The following is a 22,104-nucleotide window of genomic DNA, read 5'->3' as shown; positions in this document are numbered from 1 at the left end:
CACCAACCCGCCCCATTGCCCAAACACCTAGAGGTCACAAGCCTTCCTAGCTGACAGCAGAAGTCCCTCTTTGACCAGGCTGCCCTTCCCCCCGTACACTGTCGAATCTCCAGAAATGCTCACATTCTTCTGCCCTCGCACTTGTGGCCCTGTAAGTGGCTTTCCCCAGGCAGCTGTTGCTTCCCCTTAGCAGGGACCTGCCGCCCGATGTGCTGCAGCACAGCCAGGACCAGACTAAGCTATAGCTGCAAGTATGTGGATGGCAGAAAGTAGCGAAACACGTCGTGATAACTTGCAAAAACACTCCTGAGGCCCATAGACTGAGCCCTGCCGGGTTCCCTTACCTCAAGGCCAGTGGCCAGTCTCAAAGGCCTGCCTTTCCCGCATGGAGTGGCCCAAGTCCACCTCGCCCAGAGTCCAGGCCCCCCAAACTCATCAGGGCCTAGGGAGGACAAAGCCAGGGATCTCCCCCTCCCTCGTCTCCAACTTCGGAGATGCCCTTTCAGCCATGGCACAAGCAGCTTTCCCTTGTCAAGCAGAGCAGTGTGGCTCCCCAGCGACCCTCTCTCATCCCGGGAAAAGTGCATTGCTTCATGTTCAGTTGCCAAAGGGCTTATGCTGTATTTTCCTCAAAGCAAGGAAGCCACCTGCCCTGAAGGAGGAATTTAAAACCCCTATCTCGAAAGAGCGAATCTGCTGGAAGTTTGACCAATAGCTGTTTTGCCCATTTCTATCTAGTCTTTGAGACTGGAGTTGAGCCTCAGCAGAGCACAGGTGAGGTGTAGGGGGCACTGTGGTCTGCCTGCTGGTCCCTTTGCTCGCTGTGCAGGGCAGATGTACCCCCCCTATTTTTCCTGTGAGGGGAGACAGCTTTGGCAAGGTTAAGAGGCCTTAATTCCCAAGTAGCTCCAGGCCCAAGGCTCTTTTTGCCTCATTTCTATGTCCACCACCTTTGCCAAGGATGCCTCCTGACATGCAGGTGAGGGGTCTTCTGGAACGTACAGAGAGAAGGGTTGGGGGCGGGTGGAGAAAGGGAGAAAGTGCTCCCTGCCCCCAGGGGAATGCCTGTAGTGATGTCTCATAAGCCTGGTCTACAAGCTGCTATCCAGAGTTCAGCTACTTTTGCTTAAGTCGTGCTGGCACTTTGCCCGTACCACCTCGCCCAGTCCTAACCTCAGTCCTGAGGCTGAGGGGAACAAAGCAGCTGTTCTAGAATTAAGAGAGGCAGTAAAGAGGTTAAGCATGCCCGGGTTCGACTCCAAACTCCACTATATACAATTTGCATTACCTTGGGAGAGTTTCCTTCAGGGCTAGTGATTGAAGATTCAACAAGCTGGCGTATGTGAGCGCCTTGGAGAGAGGCTGCCAGCCACATGGGAAGCACTGCACAGAGAACTGCTTCCTTCCTGGCCACCATTCAGGGCTTGAGAACCAGACTCTGCAGCCTGGCTCACCCATCACTATCTGCATCTCGTGCGAAATGCAGCAGGGCCCAGCTCCCCACTGAGGCCGGAGCCGGAGTCTGGAAGCAGAGCCTCCGGAAAAGCATAGGAGTCCAGGTTGCAGCTGCACACACGACACACTAACTTTATTTCACGTTGATACAAAAGTAGATTTTTCTAGAAATGTTCTCTTGTGCCAGAGGGAGAGAGTTGAGTGGCACGTGGCAGGAGGGCGGGGGAGGAGGCCTGAGGGAAGCAGGGAGGGCGGGGGCCAGAGCAGGGGCCTCACAGAGGTAGGGGAGCAGGCAGCAGGGGCTGGGAAAGCAGGAAGGGCTGGGGGGTGGCGGCCCTTCGCCCGGTTCTGTCCACACAGACATAGTGGGAGCTTCCAGAACAGGAGATGGGGCCAGGGAACTCAGGCAGGAGAAGACTCTGGGTGGAATTGCTGCCCATGACTCTCCTCGGCTCCTGGCTGTCTGCCAGCTCCCCCCATGGGACGTCTGGGCTCTGACGTGTGAGAGGCTGGGTGGGCCCGCCCCCTCCCACTCCCCCTTCCTGACACTCCTCTTGGATGGCTGGCCATGCCCAAGAGGGACCAAGGTTGTGGGGCTGGGGAGTGAGGAGTGGGTACACAGATGGATGCTCACACAGGCAAAGAGGGAGCAGAGGCTGGTTGCCCCCTGAGGGGCCCCAGGGGTCTCACTGGGGCAGCGCCTTGAGGATGGCGTTCACCTCCTCCGCCACAGCAGTCAGAGCAAATTCAAACTGGTCCTGGGGAAGGGCAATGGGAGGATGGTGACGGGGAGCACCGACCTCTGCTTGTGCACCAGGGGCGCTTTTGGGAGGGGGTGCTGGGGAGGTCACTTGGGAGAAGGGGAATTCCTCCTGGGGAAGGTTGGCAGCTACGGTCAAGGCAAAGAGGAACAGTCACCTTAGAGCGGACGAGGCCGGGCCGTTGGTCACGGACATGCTCCAGGGTGGCAGCGATGTCAATCTCCTTTACTCCTGGAGGTCGGAGAGGAGGTTGTCCAGAGGAGGATACCTGGGTCGGGAGGCTTGGAGGGGATTGGGCAAAGCCTGGGGGTGTAACAACCTGTCCCTCCTAGAGCTCCTGTGAGCCTGGGTTCTGGAAAGTCTGATCAGGGGCCGGACTGCAGGTACTGTGGGGAAGGTCCTCACCTTTTGCCATGCGGTTCAGTACCATGTCAATGAGGATGTAAGTGCCAGTCCTCCCTGCACCGTCGCTGAAACAGGAGAGGATGACAGGCTCAGCTCAGGACCCGGCAGAAAAGGGGAAGGGGCAGAGGAGACGGGAGGCTTAAGGTGGCGAAGACACTGGTGGAGCCATTAGGGTTGGCTCGAGGAGGGCGTAAGTGAGCTAAGGAGGCAGCAGTCATAGCCCCTTGGCCCTGGGAACTGGGACTTGAGTGGGAGCCTGTGACCCATGGGGTGTCACCTGGGTAGTGGGCCAACCTAAGAGGAGATCCCCGGCTCAGTCTTAAGGTGAAGGCAGCAGGAGGGGATGGGACTGCCCCTTCCAGCCTCTGGCCAGGCTTTTGTTCAGCAAACTTTGTGTCAACGGCCAGAGGGTACACGTTCTCCTTTGTGGGCCAAGTACAGTCTCTGTCATACATTCCTTTTTTTTTTTTTTTTTCCTTCAACCATTTAAAAATGTGAACACCAGGGGCGCCTGGGTGGCTCAGTCGGTTAAGCGGCCAACTTGGGCTCAGGTCATGATCTCACAGTCCGTGAGTTCGAGCCCCGCGTCGGGCTCTGTGCTGACAGCTCAGAGCCTGGAGCCTGTTTCAGATTCTGTGTCTCCCTCTCTCTGACCCTCCCCCGTTCATGCTCTGTCTCTCTCTGTCTCAAAAATAAATAAACGTTAAAAAATTTTTTTTAAATGTGAACACCATAGTTAGCTCATGGGCCATTAAAACACACACACACATACACACACACAGATAGTGGGACATCTGGGTGGCTCAGTCAGTTAAGTGTCCAACTCTTGGTTTTGGCTCAGGTCATGATCTCATGGTTCATGAGATCAAGCCCCGCATCGGGATCTGTGCTGACAGCACAGAGGCTGCTTGGGATTCTCTCTCTCTCTCTCTCTCTCTCTGCCCCTCCCCCTTCAAATACATACATACACACATACATAAAACTAAAAAAAACCCAAAAAACAAACAGATGGTATGCTGAACTTGGCCCATGGGCTTTAGTTTGCCAGCATCAAGGCAGGCAGCATGCATAGGAGATGTACCCGGGGACAGAGAGAGGGCAGGAATCATGAGTGCCCCGCCTCAGAGCCCTCTGGCCTGGGCTGTCCTGTCCCCTTTCATCCCCACCTTTTCCCAACAGCCCCTCTTCACGCACCTGCAGTGCACAATGATGGGGCAGGAGCGGCCCCGGTAGCACTTGTTCACTTTCCTGCAACAAGAAATGGGTGTGAGGGTGAGGGGTACCAGCACCCAGCTGTGGGCCTCTCTTTCTTCCTTTTCTCCCCACATGCCCAGGGCAGAGGAGGGAAGAGGGCTGGAGAAATGAGTCAGGGCTGGAGGCAAAGAACCAGAGATGGTGTGGGTGGCACTGGGCTTGCCCTGTCACTTCATGAGCCAGGTGCCCACGCTGTGCACCTGGAACAACAACTAATTTAACCTCTTTGAGCCTCAGGTTTCTTACCTGCGAAACGAGGGCGATAATAATAGTAACCTTCTTAGATTTCTCACCGTGATTACATGAGATAATTCGTGTACAGAATTAAGTGTAAGGTTTGACATACAGTAGGTGCTCGATAAATGCAGTACCGTTAATGATAATACATATTAATAGTGACCTCTGCCAGAAGTCCAGGGAGAACAGGCTTTCTGGTGACTTCAAGGGTGGCAATCTTGTCACATTCCTGCTCTGCCCCTCCTTTACCACTGTCCAGGTTGTTCTCCTCTCCACTCAGGCTCCTTGGAGTCCTTACTAGCAGTGAGGTCAGGCAGACCTAGGCACAAAGCTCCTTTGGCCAGGGGAGGACCACTTCTCAGCTCTGAACATTATGTTGCTGTCTGTCTCCCTGAATCAGCCTCATCTCAGCACAGGTGTTCTGTGGTTGGGTCGTATTCAGACTTGGGGTCCACTTGGACCCCAGACTCTTTTCTGCTACCCTGATTGCTGCCCTCTCAGGAAGGAACAGGGGGTTTGTCCCTTCCTCAGTGGTCCAGTCTAACCTGCCCTTGTCCCTTATGACTTTTCTGCTTTGAGAGTCACCTGCGGAATCCTGATACCCCCAATGGGCCAGGGCTAGGGAGGACCTCCTTAGGGGTTATTAGATTGTTTCAGGGGAAACTTGGAACTTAATGGCCTTCCCGTCTGATTCCCCCAGGCTTGTAAGGGCCAGGTGACTTCGAATGGTTTTACAGGAGTCCATATGGTTTTCTAGCAAATTGGCTCATGTGTTAGAGAGCTGGGGTTGAACAGAAGTTGCCGAAGTAGTTCCCAATCATTTAATGAGAATGACCATGAATTGCATCTAGAATTAATCGAGCCCTCGCTGTATGCCAGGCACCTAGATTTTTTTACAGACTTTATCCCATTGACTCTTGTAACAACTCCCTAAGTATGGGTCATCATCCTCATTTCACAGGTAAGGAAACAGGGAGATCAAGGAACTTGCTCAGGGTCACTTTTAGCACTTCAAAAAAATATATTTTGCCTTTCCTCTGGTGGACCTTCACTGAACCATACTGATTAAGCAGCAATTTGTTCTGGCTGTCTAATGCCAACTGAGTTTACATAATTCTGGCCTGAAGCAAAGAAATGTAACCTTGTAACTTACCTGTGCAGTCTTAAAAAAACGGTCCGTGCACATAAGGAGTTTTTAAATGAGGAAAACAGGAAATAGCTCTATTACCCCTGGCACTGCTTTTGAGACACCTGTGCCTCAGGCATCAGGGAGCCCAGGTAGAAACCATTACCCTGAGGCTCAGAAACTATCCTCAGCTTCCCACCCCTGCTCAGCACCTGCAGACCCCGGGGTGGGGGGGGGGGGCAGCAGTGTGGGCGAGGCCCCACTAGGCGCAACAGACTCCTCAGCCGCCTGTCTGGGGAGTGGAAGACTGACTGGATGCTGGAGGACTGGCCTAGTGGTGGTTTTGTTGTCAGAACTGGGTAAGTCCCCTAGTTAGCTTCCTGTCCCAGCCCTCACCAGCTCCACCAAGTCCCCAGGAATCGGAGATCCTCTGCAAGGCCTTTGATGGTGTTTGTCTCCTCTGAGTCAACACCACCCCCCCCCTCCCCCCGCCAGTCCCCAGCTCTCCCAGCAGCCTTCAGGGGGCCCCTGGGCCCACAAGTCCTGATCGGATTGTCCTGTCCATGCAGCGGCCACACCTGCCAATGATCACTTTTGTGACTATGCAACTGGAGAGCGAATACTAGCTGCAGATCACAAAAATGACACTGGCAGCCGTGAGAGGGAGAGAGACAGAGGAGGAGGGGGGAAGAAGGACAGAGTCGGGAGACAGACCGAAGGAGGGTGAGACAGAGATGGTGAGAGGCAGAGATGGCAGGGAGGTGGAGAAAGGGAACGGAGGACAGAACAGGGGAGAGGTGCAGGGAGAGAGATGTGGAGATAAAAAAGTGGGACAGACTCAGCCAGTGAGAGAGACCAAGAGATGAGGGGAGAGGCAGAGTGAGGAGACAGAGAAAGGAAAAGAAGGAAAGAGAGATGGGGAGAAAGAAAAACAGAAGCAAAGAAACAGCAAGTGATAAAGAAGGGGAGATGGGCAGGAGGGAGTGAGAGAGGAGAGGAGAGGAGAGGGGACACACGGAATGTGCTGGAGCTCTGAAAGAGCAGCACAGGAGAGGCAAGGAGGCGGGCACCAAGTAGAGGGAGAGAGGGCGAGAGGGAGGGAGCTTGAACTAAGGTGAATCTGGGGGGAGGGGCGGGGGGGGGGGGTAATGGAGAAGGAGCCAGACCTGGGGAGGTAGGGAGAGAAAGGGGCGAGGGGGACACAGCCAGCAGAACGAGAACGAGAGCGAGCAGAAACGGAGCAGGACCACAGGGGTGGAGGGATGTGCACAGACAGACAGAGCATCAGTCCGGGTTGGGGGGTCTGGAAGGCGGCAGCTGGAGGTCAGAGGCGGAGGCTCCAGGTCAGGCTAGAGCGCCCCTCCCCCGCCCCCCGAACCCCAAACCCCTTGCTCCCGTGCGGACGGCTCTCTCGCCGGCTCCTCGGAGCCTCTCTTGGGGCCGCGCCTCCGCGCAGGCTCGGGACGCTCACCTGCGGAAGTCCAGCAGCGGCCGGGTGGACGCCGGAGTGCCCTCTGCCGGCCAGCTGAGGAAGTGGAACTGCGTGAGCGTGCGCGTCTCCTGGGTCTGCACGTTCTTCAGGTAGAAACTGCGCACCAGGAAGTCCTCGCACCAGATGTGCTCCGACACCAGGTTCACCTGCCCGCGAGGGAACCCAGGCCTGAGCACGGCAGGGCCCCTCCAAGTCCTCCCGGCTTCCCAGGCCGGTTCAAATTCTAAATCCTCCAAGAAGCTTACCCGACTGCCTGCTCCAACTGTCCCAGCTGTCCCCAAGCCCCCTAGTCGTCTGCGTCTCTTATCTGCCGCTCAGGACAACTGGTGGTTTTTCCACCTAGACACAACTATTGCGGGCTTCTTGAGGTCAGAGCTTCTCCTTCCTCTTCCTCACAGAGTCTAGCAAAGTGTCCGTGCCACACACACCACAAAGCTTGATGGACCTCTATAGTTTTATTTTTTCCCTTTAACCATGAGCAACACCAATTTTTAAAAAGTTTAAAAAAGACTGCCGAGTGCTCATCTGATGATGGAATACCTACTCTCCGGGTTCAGGGCTCACCTGGTGATGAGAAGCTTCTAGTGTGCTCTTAGTGACTCTTGTTTTACAGGAGGGGCACCTTCCATGTGTCAGGAACCTGTTCCTGTTTCCTCGTCTGGCTTTGCCTCTACCCAGTTCCCCCCCTACCTCGCCTCTCTCCTAAGGAAAAAGTTTGTGTCTGCCTTCTATGGGCAACCTATGTGACTGATGGTATTTCTTTCTTGGCTTTGGCTTCCAGGAAACTCAGAGCTAGGTGAGGCTCAATTAAAGTAGGTCTTAATGTTGGTCTTTGGTTTTACTTATCTTCCCTGTCTCATATACTCTTGACTCTTAGTTGCTTACCTCAGTTTTGGTGGTTTTATGGGTTCATTTCTGTACCTTTCACCTTCGGTCCCTATAAATGCTTTCTGGCCCTAGACTGGACACATATGTGTAGATGTACATGTATGTGTGAATGTGTGTGTGTGCATATGGATGTTTATATGCATATACATTCATACATGTATGACTGGTTCTCCACCCACTCTCTCCATTCCCACTGTCCCCTGGCTATAGGGGCCTTGCTGACCTCATATACGTGGTAGAGGGAGGACCCCTCATCTGGCCAGTAGCGGTCACACTGCTTGACACCATCCTCCACCAGTGGGGTCAGCATGACGATGACAGTGCAGCCACTCTCCCACACCATCTAGGGACAGAGACTCCGCTGTAACGTCTCTGGGACCCAGCTGGCCCCAGCTGCCCTCAAAGGCCACTGGTCCCTGGAGAAGCCCTCCTTCCAAGAACCTACCTGCCAGAAGTCTGCGATGGTATGGGACAGCGGGCCCTGTGTGGCTATGTAGGCTGGCATTCGAGGGTCGTGCTCAATCTGGGGCAGGGAAGACACATCATGAACCAGAATGGGACATGCTCCTGGGGCCAGGATGTGGGTGAGCTTGAGAAACCCCCATTTCCATGCCAGGATACCCGGCCTCACAATTCCAGGGCCTCAGGTGGGGTGGATGGTGACCAGAAGGTAATGGAGTTCATGCAGGCAGGATATAAATGGGGCAGAGGAGGGGGCTGGAGCTGGGGCCACTTACAATGGGGCTGGCGTTGATGTAATCACTCCGAGAAGGGCTGCTCTCCACCTTCAGCTTGATGCGAGCGTGATCATCTGCACAGACCCCACGTCTCACCTCAGGTGCCCCTCGGTCATTGGGGTGCCGGTCCCTCTGCCACTTGGCCTGAGCCAGGCGGCCAGCCCCTCCCCCAAGCCCTCCAGAGTTCCCAGCAGAGAGAGGGCTAGGCCAGGCTGGCCAGCAGGACTGACTCACAGGGCAGAAAGTCAGGGTGGCGGTTCTTTTTGATGTTTCCCTCCCCCTGGGCGGTGGCACAGGTGTTGGGCTCTGCCTGGTAGGCACACAGGGCCTGCCACTCCTTGGCCAAGCGGTCCCGGTTCCGCAGATGGTCCTCCATGTATGCCTACGGGGATAGCACAGCCTGGCTCCGGCCCACACCCTCAGCCCTGCCTCTCCCACCATCCTGTCCCTTCACCGGCTCTGGGCCCGGGCCCAGTCCTGACCAGAATCATGTGCCCTGTGGAGATGTCCATGTTGGCCTGGGCGGGTTCCTCGCACCAGGATGGCGTGCTGCTGTGGGAGCTGGGGCTGGCCTGGGCCGCATCACTAAACTGGGAGGACACGCTGCTCACGCGAGAAGGTTCCGGCGGGCCCTCCGCCCGGTTGAACAGGGACTTTGTGGCCATGTGCTGGCGGCACAGGTCCTGCAGAAGAAAAATCAGGCAGGGTCCCAGGCCCCTTGAAGCCTTTTCAGAAGAGCCCTGGGTTCAATTCTAGGCTTATCCTTGATTGATTTTATAGGAAATCCTTCTCCTGTGGGGTAGGCTTTTCTACCCTGGACCTCATCCTTTTCAAGGGTGTTCTGTTTGGGGGGTGCCTATGAGAACTTCAGATATTAGAGGGGAATCCCAGAACCCCAGAATTGTTGCATTGGGAAGAACTTTAGGAACAATCTCCCAATTCCCATCCGTTCGAAATGCCCCCACGATACCCCAGCTTGGGCTTCTGTAGCCCCTGCCTGGATATTCCCAAGGATGTGTGCTCACTCCCCATCCAACACCCCACCCTCACCCCATGTGCGACCCAGACTCCCAAGCCCCTTCCATTTCCCTGTCATCAACCAGCTTTTGGGGCTGCACACCTGGTACTCAAAGGTAGTGTCACCGTGGGCTCCCTCGGGCCCCAGGGCTGCCAGGCGCTCCTTGTCCCGCTGCCGTGCATGCTGCCGCACACACAAAGCCACTGCCAGAGCCACCAGCAGCCCGGCCACACCCGCCAGGGCCACCAGAGTGAGTAGCACGGAGCGCATGGGAGAGGTGCCGTGGGCCGGCCGGGGAAGGACTGCGGCTGCCTCCTCCCTCTGTGGGAACAAGGCTAGAATCAGGGGAGGTGGCGGCAGGGGAGAGGTAGGAGCCGTTCCTCAGCCCTGCCCTCCCCTGCCATACGGCATACTCCCTGCTAGGGTGTCTCCTGGGGCAAAGCTGAGAGGGCAGGGCATGGTGGCACAGGCAGAAGGTTTCAGATAGACCCAAGGTCCTCCTTCTCAGTCCCCATAGACGAGCTCAACCACACTGCACTGCCTGAAACTTACTGGATGACCCCACCCCAGGAGTTTTTGCATTTAAACAATGGATATAGAGAAGTTTGGAGACACAGCAAGGAATCGAATAGTAGAATGGGAGGCATCAGTGTTGGATGCAGAATAGAAATCTAGTTTGAGTTTAGGGGTGCCTGGGTGGCTCAGTTGGTTAAGCGTCTGACTCTTGATTTCATCTCAGGTCGTGATCTCATGGATTGTGAGATCGAGCCCAGTGTTGGGCTCAGTGCTGACAGCATGGAGCCTGCTTGGGATTCTCTCTCCCTCTCTCTCTGCCCCTCCTCTGCTCACACTCTCTCTCAAAATATTAACTATAATTAAAATCTATAAATTATATGTTTTATAATTATATTTGAATTTAGTGTCCTTTCTGCATAGGATCTTCCCTTAAAATTTAGAGATTTTGTTCCAGAAGGCTATGGACATCTCAGGTCGTTACTCCAAGCAGGAGGCCTTCCTATGGAAGGCTGGTCCAGCAATAGGGGCTGGGGGTCGCGGGAAGAGCCGCCACTGGGGCCATCTGCTGGCCAGAAAGGAAACTGCAAGGGGGAGGGCTGCTTTGGCAAAGCCAGCGGGCCAGCCAGGCCCAGGAGTTTCAGCTCTGGTTCTCCTGCCAAGTTTGCCCCCATCTCTTGCGGGCCACGTCAGCCCTCTGGGGTTTCAGCTGATTCTTCAGTTCTCATACCTGTCCCACTCCTGTCTGCAAGATCTGGAGCCCTGTCTGTGCTTCCAGTTCTGATTTCACCAGCCCTGCAGGGAAGATGTAGGTCAGACTCTCTCCAGCCACATGTGGTCCCCACCCCCTGTCATGCTATGCTAGGTGGCAGGCAGGGCCTGTGTGCGCTGGAAATATTTCAAGGTGGGGGCATCAGCCACAGGCCTAGGAATGTCCTACTAGGGCTGGGGCTGGGACCAGGCAGTATTTACCAGCTTGCTGGGTAACATCAGCCAAAGACAGGTTCTGTTCATTATGTCGGATGCGGAAGGTGAGGGCCGGTCCCACCACACTGCCAAACAGGAGCTATATTACTGCCTCACCCACCACAGACCCCAGACTGTAACAGAGAGGCCAACTCTGGCCCTCTCCCCATGAGAAAAGGAAGCTGAGGCTGAACAGAGATGCCCTATAGGGATGTTTGAGGCCCAAGAAATGCTGGAGGAGGCCAGCATCCAGTGTGTGTGTGTGTGTGTGTGTGTGTGTGTGTGTGTGTGTGGCGGGGGTGCCTGCCTTGGCCACTCACCAAGACTTTGTCTTCCCTTCCTTCCCTGAGTCCCACCAGCCACCTCTCCCCTCAAGCTACCTTCTAGATACCAGATACCAGCCCCACCTGATGTTGATGAAGCTGCCCGAGGACACGTGAACATGCTCAGCTAGGATCTCCAGCAGCTTCACTCCCGCAGCCAGACTCAGGGGCCTGGAGGCAGGGAGCGAGCAGAGAAAGGAAAGCGGGGATCCTTTTAGCCACTTCCTTGAAACAAGCCACCTCCAAGGATGCAGAGCAGCTCACTCCCCACTCCAACCCCCATCCAATTCACATCTGGATTTCTGCTCTCTGTTTCTTGCCCAGGCAGGCCAACCCACCCCCCACCCTCCGGGAGGGTAGACTAGAAATCTTCCCCAGGCTGAAGCCCTTACTTCTGGTCAGTGACAATGTAGCCGTACTCCTCTGCTGATGGCTGAGCTGAGGGCGGCCTCACCACTGTGGGCTGGCTCTGGCCCAGGGAACTTTTCTTCTCCAGCAGGACCGGTGTGGCAGGGTGGCCAATAGCTTTGGGGGGCTCAGAGGATCCAGAGATCAGCACCCGCTGGGCTTTACTGGAAGTGGGGCTGGCAGTGGGGTATCCAGGAAGGGAGGGTGTGGGGGGCGGAGGCTCCACTGTGTGTCCACCCTGCACCTGCTCTTCCACTGTCTGTTTAGAAGAGAGGATAGAGGGGCACCTGGGTGGCTCGGTCGGTCAAGCGTCTGACTTTGGCTCAGGTCATGATCTCACAGTTTGTGAGTTCAAGCCCTGCATCAGGCTCTCTGCTGTCAGCACAGAGCCCGTTTAAGATCCTCTGTCCCCCCTCTCTCTCTCTCTGCCCACCCCTCTCTTTCTCTCTCAAAAACAAATAAGCATTAAAAAAAAAAAGGATAGAGGTATGATCTCTGGACAGTAGAGGGGATAGGGGAATGGGGGTCCACATCCCAACTCTGAGGTCCCTAAAGAGGACCTCTGGACTTGTTTCTTTCTACCCCCCAGGGCCCAGGGCAACACTGGGCACAGAGAGGTTACCCAGAAAAGTGAGTCAGGTGGATGAATGGATGAATAAAGGATTGAATGAGTGCAGCATGGTCAGTAATGGTCTGCAAGATGGGGCTGGAGTGGGGAGAGCCTCTGGAGTGAGGGAAGGTGGCGTTAGGAGAGAGGTGAACAGGCTGGTGATAGGTTTTAGACTTCTGTGTAGCCAAAAAATCTCAGAAGTCTAACATGTGAAAAAGAGAGAGCTCTTCAGGCTACAGGGGGGCCAGGAGCATGCATGCTTGCAACTCCCCCTTCACCTAGGGATCCTCAGAGCAGGGCCTGAAATGACTATAGTGAAAAAAAGCAGCGAGTCGAGAATTCCAGCTTCTAGACCCAGCTCTGCCATCAACCTGAAGTGAGATCTTAGGCAATGACTTGCAGTCCCTGGGCCTGGGTCCCCCCCTGCTCCCCGCCGCCCCAAATGAAGAGGTGTGGAGGACACAGATTTGGGTCCCGATGCTGAGGTTTAGATTTGGACAAGGGGGTTTGCTGGCAGGGGCTCTGAGGGCCAGGGAGGTGCCACAAACTCACTTTCTTGTTGTCAGCTCCGACGTTTACAGCCCCTCCTGTAGAGACAGGAAAAACAAGACTTTGGGCAAAGGGTCAAGGCCAAGGCCAAGGTCCACACAACATGGGCGGGAGAGAGGGCCAGGGGCCCCGAGCCTGCTGTGGCCTCTTTTCCCTCAGTCAGTGACCCAGCCCTGTCTTTGGTCTGATCCTAAGCATGGCCTCAAGCCTGTTTGCTTCTACCTTATAATTGTTTTCTCAGCTTCTCCCTGTGTTATTGGCTGCACCTCTCAAAACTATTCTTTATTTAGTCCCCCCACTACCCATCAATTATTGGCTTCACCTTTGCATTGGCCTCTCCCTTCCTTAGAGGCTGTTATCATCCACCCACCTTCCTTGGTGCCTAGTGATCCCTGCTCATACCCCCTTTGGCTTCTTCCATTACTCCCACCCTGCAGGTCTTTCCTGCTCTAACTCAGCTTACCACCCCACTCCCTTGCTTCCTGCTCTTGGCAGGCAATGACCCTGTGCTTGTGTCTCAAAAGAACTCCCTTCCCTGACCCTGACCCTTCCCCTCTAGGCTGCTCCATGTGGTCTTGAGAGATGGGGGCAAGACGCCATCACGGAGCTGGTAGTTGCTAGTTTCTCTGCCTGGACACTCACCCAGATTTCGTCCTGAGCCCTTGGGCAGCAGCTGCAGCAGGGTTGAGAGGCTGGAGAGCTGCTCAGGGGTCAGCTGACGCAGCTCCACCCCATAGCCCGCCAGCACAGATGCCAGTCTCTGCAGAGTCACATCTGCTGGGAGCAAGACGCAGAGCTCATGGCGAGAGGGTGGTGGTGAGATGAACTTGTGGGATGTGCTGGGGGTGGGGGAGGGTACTAGCACATTTAAGAGCTTCTTTTCAAACACCAGGAAACTGATGCCCTCCACCTTCCAGCCCTTGTCCACACTTTGGGGGGAAAGGCCTTCCTAGGGCCAAGACCAGACTTCAGGCCCACCACGGACATCGCGACTCTCCAGCTGAAGGAGTTATGTCAGCTCCACCCCCTACAGTATCCCCACTGCCCACCTAGTGCCTGGCAGAGATTAGGTTGTCAGTGGACATTAATTAAATGTATGAATGACTTTAAGGGCAGATTAATGAATGCATGGAAGTTAGGAAGGAGACCCCGAATGCAGCGCCCACAGGAGGGGAATGGATGCTGAGAACTCCATTACCTGGCCGCTCTGCTGGAGAAGGAAGCTTCTCCCTGTGACCTGCTAGCCCTTCTTCCTCGTAGCCCTCTGAAGAATCCTTTGGCCGGCTGCTGCCCCCTTGCTCTGGCAGCCTCGGTGCCCTGGCCCTGCTGGGCACTGGCAGCTCCTGGGCCAGGTAGAAAAGCCCTGATTCCTGGAAAAGCTGACCAGGTGAAGGCCCTGGAGGGTCCCCGTAGGAGTGGTCAGAGTGAGCCCCAAACATGCCCTTGGAGGCAGTTCTGCTGAAGAGGGCAGAAGGCTCGGCCTTGGGTATGGGGCCGACACTGACCATCCCGGGTGAGCTCTCTGAGCCCCGAGAGCCATCGCGGGAGCCAAACTGTGGGGAAATCAGAGATCCAGGTGAGAGCAGATGTCAGGGCTCGGGGATAGGTGTTGGGGTGGGGCCGGTGTTTAAAGCTCACCTGATGAAACAGGTAGGGCTGCAGCAGGGCAGGTTCATAGCTCAGGGCAGGGTGGGGGGCCTGCGGGGGTAGCAGCAGATGCTCCAAGAGGGGGGGCAGCAGTTCAGCCTGCAGAGAGGACAGTGGAGAGCCCACCCCCCCACCACTCCCACCCACTGGAGGTTGAGGAAGCCGGTGCTGGGCAGCAGGGGTGGAGCCAGTAGGGATGCCCTGTAAAAGCAGCTCCCCAGCAGAACCAGGTCTCCTGGGCACCAAGCCAGATCTGGGGAAGAAAGCAAAGTGTATGTGTGTGTGTTGGTTGCACGGGGCGAGGGTGTACAGAGCCTACAGGACACAGAGATGGTGGGACCAGACAGGCTCAGCAGTTTACAGTAAGCCTGACCTCTTAAAAAAAAAATGAGGTAGTCTCAGGGAAAGAGACAGTAGCATGGGGAAGGACCAGAGGGCCAAGCCTGGGCATAGATCATTGCCTCCCGGGTAAGCATGCCTGGGTCCCTGAAACACAGCGGCAGAGGTTAGGGAAGAGTGAGGCAGGGGATGGAAAAGGAGAGAACGGGTACAGGGGAAGGCAGCCAGGTACCTCTCTAGATAAACTGGGGCTACAGTTTGCCTCGTTTCCCCTATATTCATATGCCCACACCTGGCCTTCAAACACTCAGTACTGTGCCCCTCGACTCTACCCTCCCACCCCACTCTGCCTTTTTTCTCCTGGTATCATCACTTGAGCCCCACGACCCTCGTTTACTTTCCTCTGCTTTGCAGGGTCTGAACAATGCTTTCATAGGCCCTAACCACAAAAAGATGATGCTCTTTCCACATATTCCACATAGCAATGAAATGGAACATTAAACAACTTCAGTATGACAAAACTCATATTTGTCCCATGCTGACCCTTTGATGCTTCTTTTAAATTATGAAATGTCCAAGTTTTCAAAAATTATTTTTTTGCTGTTTTACTGGATCCCCGGGGATGAGCTCAGCTCCTACTAAGCATGTGAACACGCCAGATGACCACTCCTGAACCTCTTTTCCTTTGCCTTAGGCTGCTGACCTTGGTGGTCACTTCCCTCTGTCCATTAGGAAGACCACAGGCCCACCAGCCTTTCTGTGCTCGAGCTGTTGAGAAAAGATGCCTACCTGTCCCTTGGACGGGGCTCTGGAGGGCGAAGCCTGGGGATGCGCTCCATCTCCTGGGAGATCACATACTGGGTGAGGTCATCGTGCCAGGACAATCCTGCCAGGGGACAGGATAGGGTGAGGTTGGCTCGGGACAGTCTGAGGGCCCAGTAACGGTGAAAATCAAAACCGCACTCCCTACCCGGCAGTGTACTGAGTTTGGTAGAGCAGAGGGGCAGTGGAGGCGCTCCAGAGACTTGGTGGCTGATCTGAGCTGCCCTCTTCCCAGTCTCAGGTACAGATTTGGGAGTCAGACTGCCTCCAGTGAAACTAAGTTTGCCACTTACTCATTGTGTGACTTGGGGCAAATTGCTGAACCTGTCTGAGCCTCAATTCTCTCTTCTGTAAAATGGGGGTTTATACCTCCTAAGACTGTGATAATTAAAATAACCTAATGTAAAATGGTATGAACTGTACCTGTCACGTTGTGAACTTTAAACAGCTGCTCTTATTATTGCCATCATTATCCCTCCTATTCTTATTTTTTTTTGACCCTGAACCTTGCTTTTCTTTATTGGTAAGGTGGGAAAAAGACATACTTCATGGGGCTGTTGTGAAGATCAAGTGCAATCAGGGAAATGAAAGTGCTTAGAAAACTCCAAAGCACTGCACACATTTTAAACCTTCACCACCACCCCCGCCTCCACCACCACCATCAATTATCTTGTGCTGACGCAGATCTGTCTGACTCTTGCCTTTCATGAAACTGCTCTCAGGAAAGGTCAGTCACCTATTCTAAAGGAATAATCTCCCACTCTCTACTCCCATTCCTTCTTCCTTGCTTCTGAATTAATAGTCTGCTCTTAACTCATATTCTAGGACCTACTAGCATCCATACTTGCCTTCTTGCCTATGAACATTAGATAGCTCATCCTATTTAGGGCCAATCCCTCCAGTTAAGCACCAGATTTCATCCCCTACTATCTACTCAAGAACATCTTCTCTGCAATTTCCCCCTATTTCCTATATGATCATTTTTCTCTGCTCTCTACTGAATTATTCTCTTTAGCATACAAACATGATGGAGCTCCTTTCAACTTAAAAAGTTACTGCATGACCCCACATTCCTCTCCAGCTCTCACTCCATTTCTTTCCTTTTCTTTGCAGCAAGACTCCTTGAAAATGTTATCTGTGCTGGCTGTATCCAATTCTTTTCCTCTCATTCCCTTTGAATCCACTCTATTCAGGATTTTATTCCCACCTATTCTACCAAAACTATTTTCATCAAAATCGCCAGTGACTTCTGCATATCTAAAGCCAGTGGCCAGTTCTCAGATCTCATCCCATTTCATCTGTCATCATTATTTGATACCATTGATTGCTCCTTCCTCTGCAATACACTTCCACTTGGCTTCTAGAACACTAGACATTCTTGTTTTTCCTCCTACCTCATTGGTTCCCCTTTCTCCGTCTCCTTTGTTGGTTCCTCTCCTTGTCCTGGTCCTCTTAATATTATAATTCTCTAGGCCTCTTCTTCACATACACTAAAGCCTTTGCTTATCTCATCTACATCATGGGTTTAATTGCAATTTATATCTCCACTCTGGAATACTCCATATTTCAAAACCTAACCTCATACTCTCAGCTTCCCACTGTACTTGAATGAACGTCTTTTTTTTTTTCATTTTTTATTTATTTTAGAGAGACAGAGAGAGAGGGAGAGTGAGAGAGAGAATCCTTAGCAGGCCCTGCACTCAGCACAGAGCCTGACATGGGGCTTGAGCCCGCAACCCTGGGATCATGACCTGAGCCGAAATTAAGAGTCAGATGATCAACTGACTGAGCCACCCAGGTGCCCCTTGAAAGAACATCTTAAATTCCTCCCTGCAACCACCTGGTCCATGCCACATTCATCTCTTACATGAGTCACTGCGGTAGCTTTTAATGATCTCCCTGCTTCTACCCTAGACTCCCTTCAGTCTATTCTCAACAACAGCAAGCATGACCCTTTTAAGGTAGACGTGAGATTATGCGCCCCTAGGCTCAAAACCTTGTGATGGGTTCCTCTTTTACTCAGAGTAAAGACAACAATTTTCTTATAAGGCCCTACAATGATCTGCGTCTCTTCCCCCCATACCTATCTGACTGCATCTTCCACTTTCCCTATCACTCCTCTATAGCCACACCATAGAGGTGTTCTCCATGATGTTCCTCAAACTCATGCTTCTGCTTTAGTAAAGGCTTTTGTTCTAGCTGTTTGATCAGCTTGAAACACTGCCCCCAGATAACCTTCTGGAAAACACCTCCACTGCCTTGATGTCTTTGTTCAAATTTCATAGTCTCAAAAAAGTCTACCTTGACTACCCAGGTTGATACTGAAGCTTCCTACCCGACCATTTCTGACCTCTTTATCATGCTGTAATATTTGTAATTTTTTCCATGTCACTTATCACCTTAAAACATACTATATGTTTGCTAATTTATATATTGCATTCCCTCCCTAAATTCCAAAATGTAAGCCCCAATACACAGAGATCTTTGTCTGTTTTATTCCCTGATACATCCCAAGCACCTAAAACTAAGCTTATATAGTAAATCCTCAATAAATAGTTGTTGAACAAGTGAATTTTATGAGTGGAGTGATCTGGTCAAGCACTCCAGGATTCATGGTTCTGGAGCACTCAGTTCCAGGGAGTGCGCTGGCCCTAGGGAGACGGATGCTGGTCTCTTCCAGTGGCTCCTTCTAGAAGCCTCCTCTAGACTCTTCCAAAGAGTCTGAGTGTGGACAGCCCATCTCTATGGCTCCACCTCCCACTCCTGTCTTGCCCCCTTCTCTAGCAAGGTCTGTGAAGGTGAGGCTCCAGAAGTAGGTGTGAAAAGAATGTTTCATAAAGAGAAACCCTTGAGTCAGGTGCACGCTCACTTCCCCACCCTATACAACCAAGTTTCCAAGGCCTCTCTTTCAGTGCAGCTAGACCTCACCTTGGGACATGAGCTGTCGGAGCACACTTTGTAAGCGCTGAAGAACTGGGGAGGTGACTTGCAAAAGGGGCCGGGCTTGCCCCACTCCCACCTGGCATTGTCCAAACAAGCCATCTAAGAGCACAAAAGTGGTGTCAGTAGGGGGCTTGGACAAGAGGCTTTCTAAAGTCCAGGTTGCAAATGGGCACTACCCTCTCCATCTCCTCTCTTGGCTTCAGAACCCTGCTCCTTCAGGCCCTTCCCACTTCTCCCCAGGACTAGTACCACTTCCCCCCCCCCGAACTCCCCCATACTTCTTTCTTGTTGTGTTCCCCATCTTATAAATCCTATGCCTGAGCCTCACTCACCCTGAATACAGACTTCAAGGTGAGAGCAGAGTCTGCGGTCAAACAGACAGCCTGTAGGGGGAAAGGTGAGCTGCTCAGACATCCACACACATAGAATGGTCAGAGGATGAACAGGCTGGGAAAGGGGGAAGGAGATGGGGTCCATTCTTTCATTCTAAGAAAGGATTGAAGCTGGGAGGAGAGTAGGGAAGAGGCCTAGAATTCTTAAGAGAAGGAAGCACAGGATCTGACTTTGGATTTTAAGGATCTGAGAGCCTGGATAGTTTCCCTAAAAACCTCAGTTTGCTTAACTGGGTGATGGGGAGAAGACTTCCAGGTGCATGGGGGTAGTAGAGGATCATATACTTCTACTCTCATAGAATTACTACGGGGACATTTTTGGCCAAAGTCTGAGAAGGGACTTTCCTCCCCAAATCTCCCAAAGCATCCTAACTATGATAAGTTGGGACTCAGAAGTGATGGAAACCCTAGCACACCTTCCCTCCGTGTGGGAAAGGGGTAAGCGTGGGGTGTCTCTAGGGCAATGCTCCCCACACTGTTGCTGAGGTCAGCGGCTCCAGAGCCGCTGGCGCTGTCCACGGTGCTGAAGCTCTGAGCCTGAGGCCGCCGAGGGCTAGCCTGGAAGCAGTTATGGGGGAGGGAGGGGAGCTAGGGTCAGGAATCTCCACAGACCTGACCCCTCCACCGTTCTAGACTTCATTTGCCACCCTACCAACCCACAGTGCCACAGGAAGTACCCTGTATTGGCCTCCAAACCAGGTGGGGAAAGAGGGCGTCAGTGAGGCTGCGCCCCTTCCCCCACGCACCCCACCACCCCACCCTCCCCCGGCCCATGAGTCAGCGCTGACTGTCTCTGTCCGCTCAGATGTGAGTCAGCATCGGCCTGGCAGTGGGGAGGGGGACAGGAAAGGACCCCTCTCCCTTTACCCTCTTTTGCCGCCTCCCCTAGCTGTCTTCCTCTTATTGGAGATCCGATCGCAGCAATCTGCCTCTCTGGGCTTAAAGAGAAACCCTGGTCCCTCCTTGGGTCTGATCCTCTTCTGGGAGCTGGGATCCCGATGCTCTTGACCCTGATTCCTACCGCCCGGACATCAGCGCTGCCTCTTCCTACCCCTATCCCCTACCCCCAATCCCTGAGCGCCAGTCACCACTCTTTGGCGCCTCGGCGCGACTTGCTTCTCTCGTGGTCTTGTAGCCCGTCTCTAAATCCTTCTGTCCATATGCACCCCCATTCCTCCTCCCAAACCCGCAATCTTTCCCGGAGTCTGTTTCTCTTAGGTCCCGCCCCCGTATTCCCAGCCCCACCTCCAGGCCTACGCCCCTTTCCTCTCAGTCGCCCTCTCATCTTCCCCATCTCACAGTGCTTCCCCCTACCCTACTCCAGACACCATACATTCTACCTGAGCTTCCTACCTTCTCCCCACCCCCCACCGAGTTTTGCTCCCGGCACCATACTTCCCCCGCCCCCCCCCCATTTCCTCCTGACCGTGGGCACTAATGGCGCTGCAGCCTCCCGGGCGGCTGCTCAGCAGCAGGAGGCAGACGAGCACCCGGAGACCCCCGGATCCCCCGGGACCCCCAGGCCGCCGCGGGCGCCGCATCCTTCGGGGCTCGGCGCGCTCGCTCCCCTGCCACAACCGCAGCAACGCTGGCCGGAGCCAGCCAGAGGGGCCGAGGCGGGGCCTGCCACTCCCCACCCACCTACGAGGCGGGGTCTAGACGCCCCTCTCGCGGCAACTCCGCCAACCCTGGGCGGGTGGTGACGACATCTCCACCCCCGGCTCTTACGCTTATTTGCGTCAGGCGTGGCGTAAGAGCTCTGCCTTAGAGGGGTGCCGACCCGCCCCACGTCTCCTCCGCCAAATAGTAGGTGCTTCACTAGAATTCTCACTTGGCCCCACCCCCTTTTGACCTTTGCTTTTCCCCAAGGACTACCACCTCTGTCGCCCAGTCCCAGGGTTGGAGAAAAAGGTTAAGTTAGGTGGGGACCAGGAAATACATGTGAGTCGGTTAGTATAAATCCTAAAATGAGCATAAAAGTGAGTAGAATAGGTACTGTTACGCGTCTCAATTAATGGTACTGGTATCATCCTTAACAGCAGGGATGGTTATATGTGTGTGCCTGGATTCCAGTTCTAGCAATGCCACCTACTGCGAGTATAACTTTGGGCAAGTTGCTTAACCTCTCTGCGCCCAAGTTTCCTGACGTGTAAAAGAAGAGGTGCCAATAATTCCTACCTCGCAAGGTGGTTGTGAGGATTACACGAGTTAACGCATGTGGGTCACTTAGAGCAAGGACTGCACTGGCATATACTAAACACATGGTGCATATTCTCTTTTGTTATTAGCCTTGACTCCCCTTTCTTTCTCCTTTCTTCCTTTCTTTCTTTCTCTACCTGCAAAATATATCTCCCATCTAGTCCTTTCCTCCATACTCACTACTTTATGTAAGTCACGGTGCTTTTTCATCACCAATATTATTGTAATCATCTAACTAGTCTCCTGTTTTTACTCTTCTCGCCCAACAAGGTAGGGAGTGAGCTTTCTAAAGTTCAGATTTGATCACTTTATTCTCTTACTTTTCAGGGAAAATTTTCCAAAATACAAGAAAAGATAGTGGTGCATAGTAAATACTCAATATACATATCATCTAGACTTAACAGTGACTGCTGTTTTGCCAGATGTGTTTCTTTTTAGTATTTAAGAGTAAATGATAGACATCATATTTCCCTTATAAATATCTCATTATGTATCTCCAGGAAATAAGGGTATTTCCCACATAATCCAAATGCCTTTATGACATCTAACAGAATTTACAGTAATTCTCTAATATCATTTAATGCTCAGTTTATATTCAAAAATTCAAATTGTTTCCAAAAAATGCCTTTTTCCATCTGTTTTGTTCAAAATAGGAGTCAAAGACCACCATTGCATTTGGTTTGTCTCTTAATTCTCTTTAAATTAACACAGACACGCCCCTTCCCCATTTTTGACTTTGTCTTGTTGGATAGACCCGGTTAGTTTTTATTTACAACTCCCCGCCTTCTGTATTTGTCTGATTGTTTCCTCATGATAGATCTCCCTGTATTTGCCCTGTATCTATCCTGTGTATCCCCTGCATTTACTGTAAACTAGAAGTTATATCTAATGTCTTGATTGGATCAGGTTAGTTTTTTAAACATTTTGAACTTATTTTGAGAGAGAGGGTGGGAGCAGGAAAGGGGCAGAGAGAGATGGAGAGAGAGAATCCCAAGTAGGCTCTGTGCTGTCAGCATGGAG

The 22,104-nt window shown here is 53.1% G+C and overlaps 1 protein-coding gene across 2 annotated transcripts; it reads right to left on the bottom strand.

Annotated features, from left to right (window-relative positions):
- Positions 1-1,568: 1,568 nt before the first annotated feature.
- On the bottom strand, positions 1,569-20,450 carry PTPRN (protein tyrosine phosphatase receptor type N). 2 transcript variants are annotated; one of them, XM_047085816.1, is made up of 23 exons: positions 20,312-20,450; positions 18,826-18,876; positions 18,479-18,592; positions 15,518-15,614; positions 14,381-14,642; positions 13,941-14,295; positions 13,385-13,516; positions 12,746-12,780; positions 11,568-11,842; positions 11,260-11,346; positions 10,859-10,938; positions 10,617-10,681; positions 9,476-9,694; positions 8,838-9,038; positions 8,590-8,737; positions 8,356-8,429; positions 8,064-8,141; positions 7,842-7,961; positions 6,710-6,876; positions 3,816-3,869; positions 2,622-2,686; positions 2,374-2,447; positions 1,569-2,213 (listed from the first exon to the last, which is right to left on the bottom strand). In XM_047085816.1, exons 1-23 carry the CDS (start codon positions 20,424-20,426, stop codon positions 2,142-2,144), a joined length of 2,940 nt encoding a protein of 979 aa, XP_046941772.1. In that variant the 5' UTR covers positions 20,427-20,450; the 3' UTR covers positions 1,569-2,141. The 2 variants fall into 2 exon arrangements, with proteins under 2 accessions (XP_046941772.1, XP_046941771.1); XM_047085815.1 differs by lacking the exon at positions 11,260-11,346 and having other exon boundaries at positions 20,312-20,426.
- Positions 20,451-22,104: the final 1,654 nt, after the last annotated feature.

Source organism: Lynx rufus, unplaced genomic scaffold (assembly GCF_022079265.1).
Source record: "Lynx rufus isolate CCGP_SWC_20201006 ecotype Redwood Valley unplaced genomic scaffold, mLynRuf1.p SCAF_2, whole genome shotgun sequence".
Lineage (NCBI taxonomy): Eukaryota > Metazoa > Chordata > Mammalia > Carnivora > Felidae > Lynx > Lynx rufus.
Note: the sequence above shows the minus strand (reverse complement) of the source record. Positions and strands in the feature narration are given on the sequence as shown.

Excerpts from the sequence above, each read along its gene's own strand:
- PTPRN (XM_047085816.1), bottom strand. The coding sequence starts at position 20,426 with ATGCGGCGCCCGCGGCGGCCTGGGGGTCCCGGGGGATCCGGGGGTCTC. Across the intron at positions 14,643-15,517 it reads GAGCCCCGTCCAAGGGACAG|ATCTGGCTTGGTGCCCAGGA; the intron begins GTAGGCATCTTT and ends TTTCTTCCCCAG. Across the intron at positions 13,517-13,940 it reads TTCTCCAGCAGAGCGGCCAG|ATGTGACTCTGCAGAGACTG; the intron begins GTAATGGAGTTC and ends TGCTCCCAGCAG.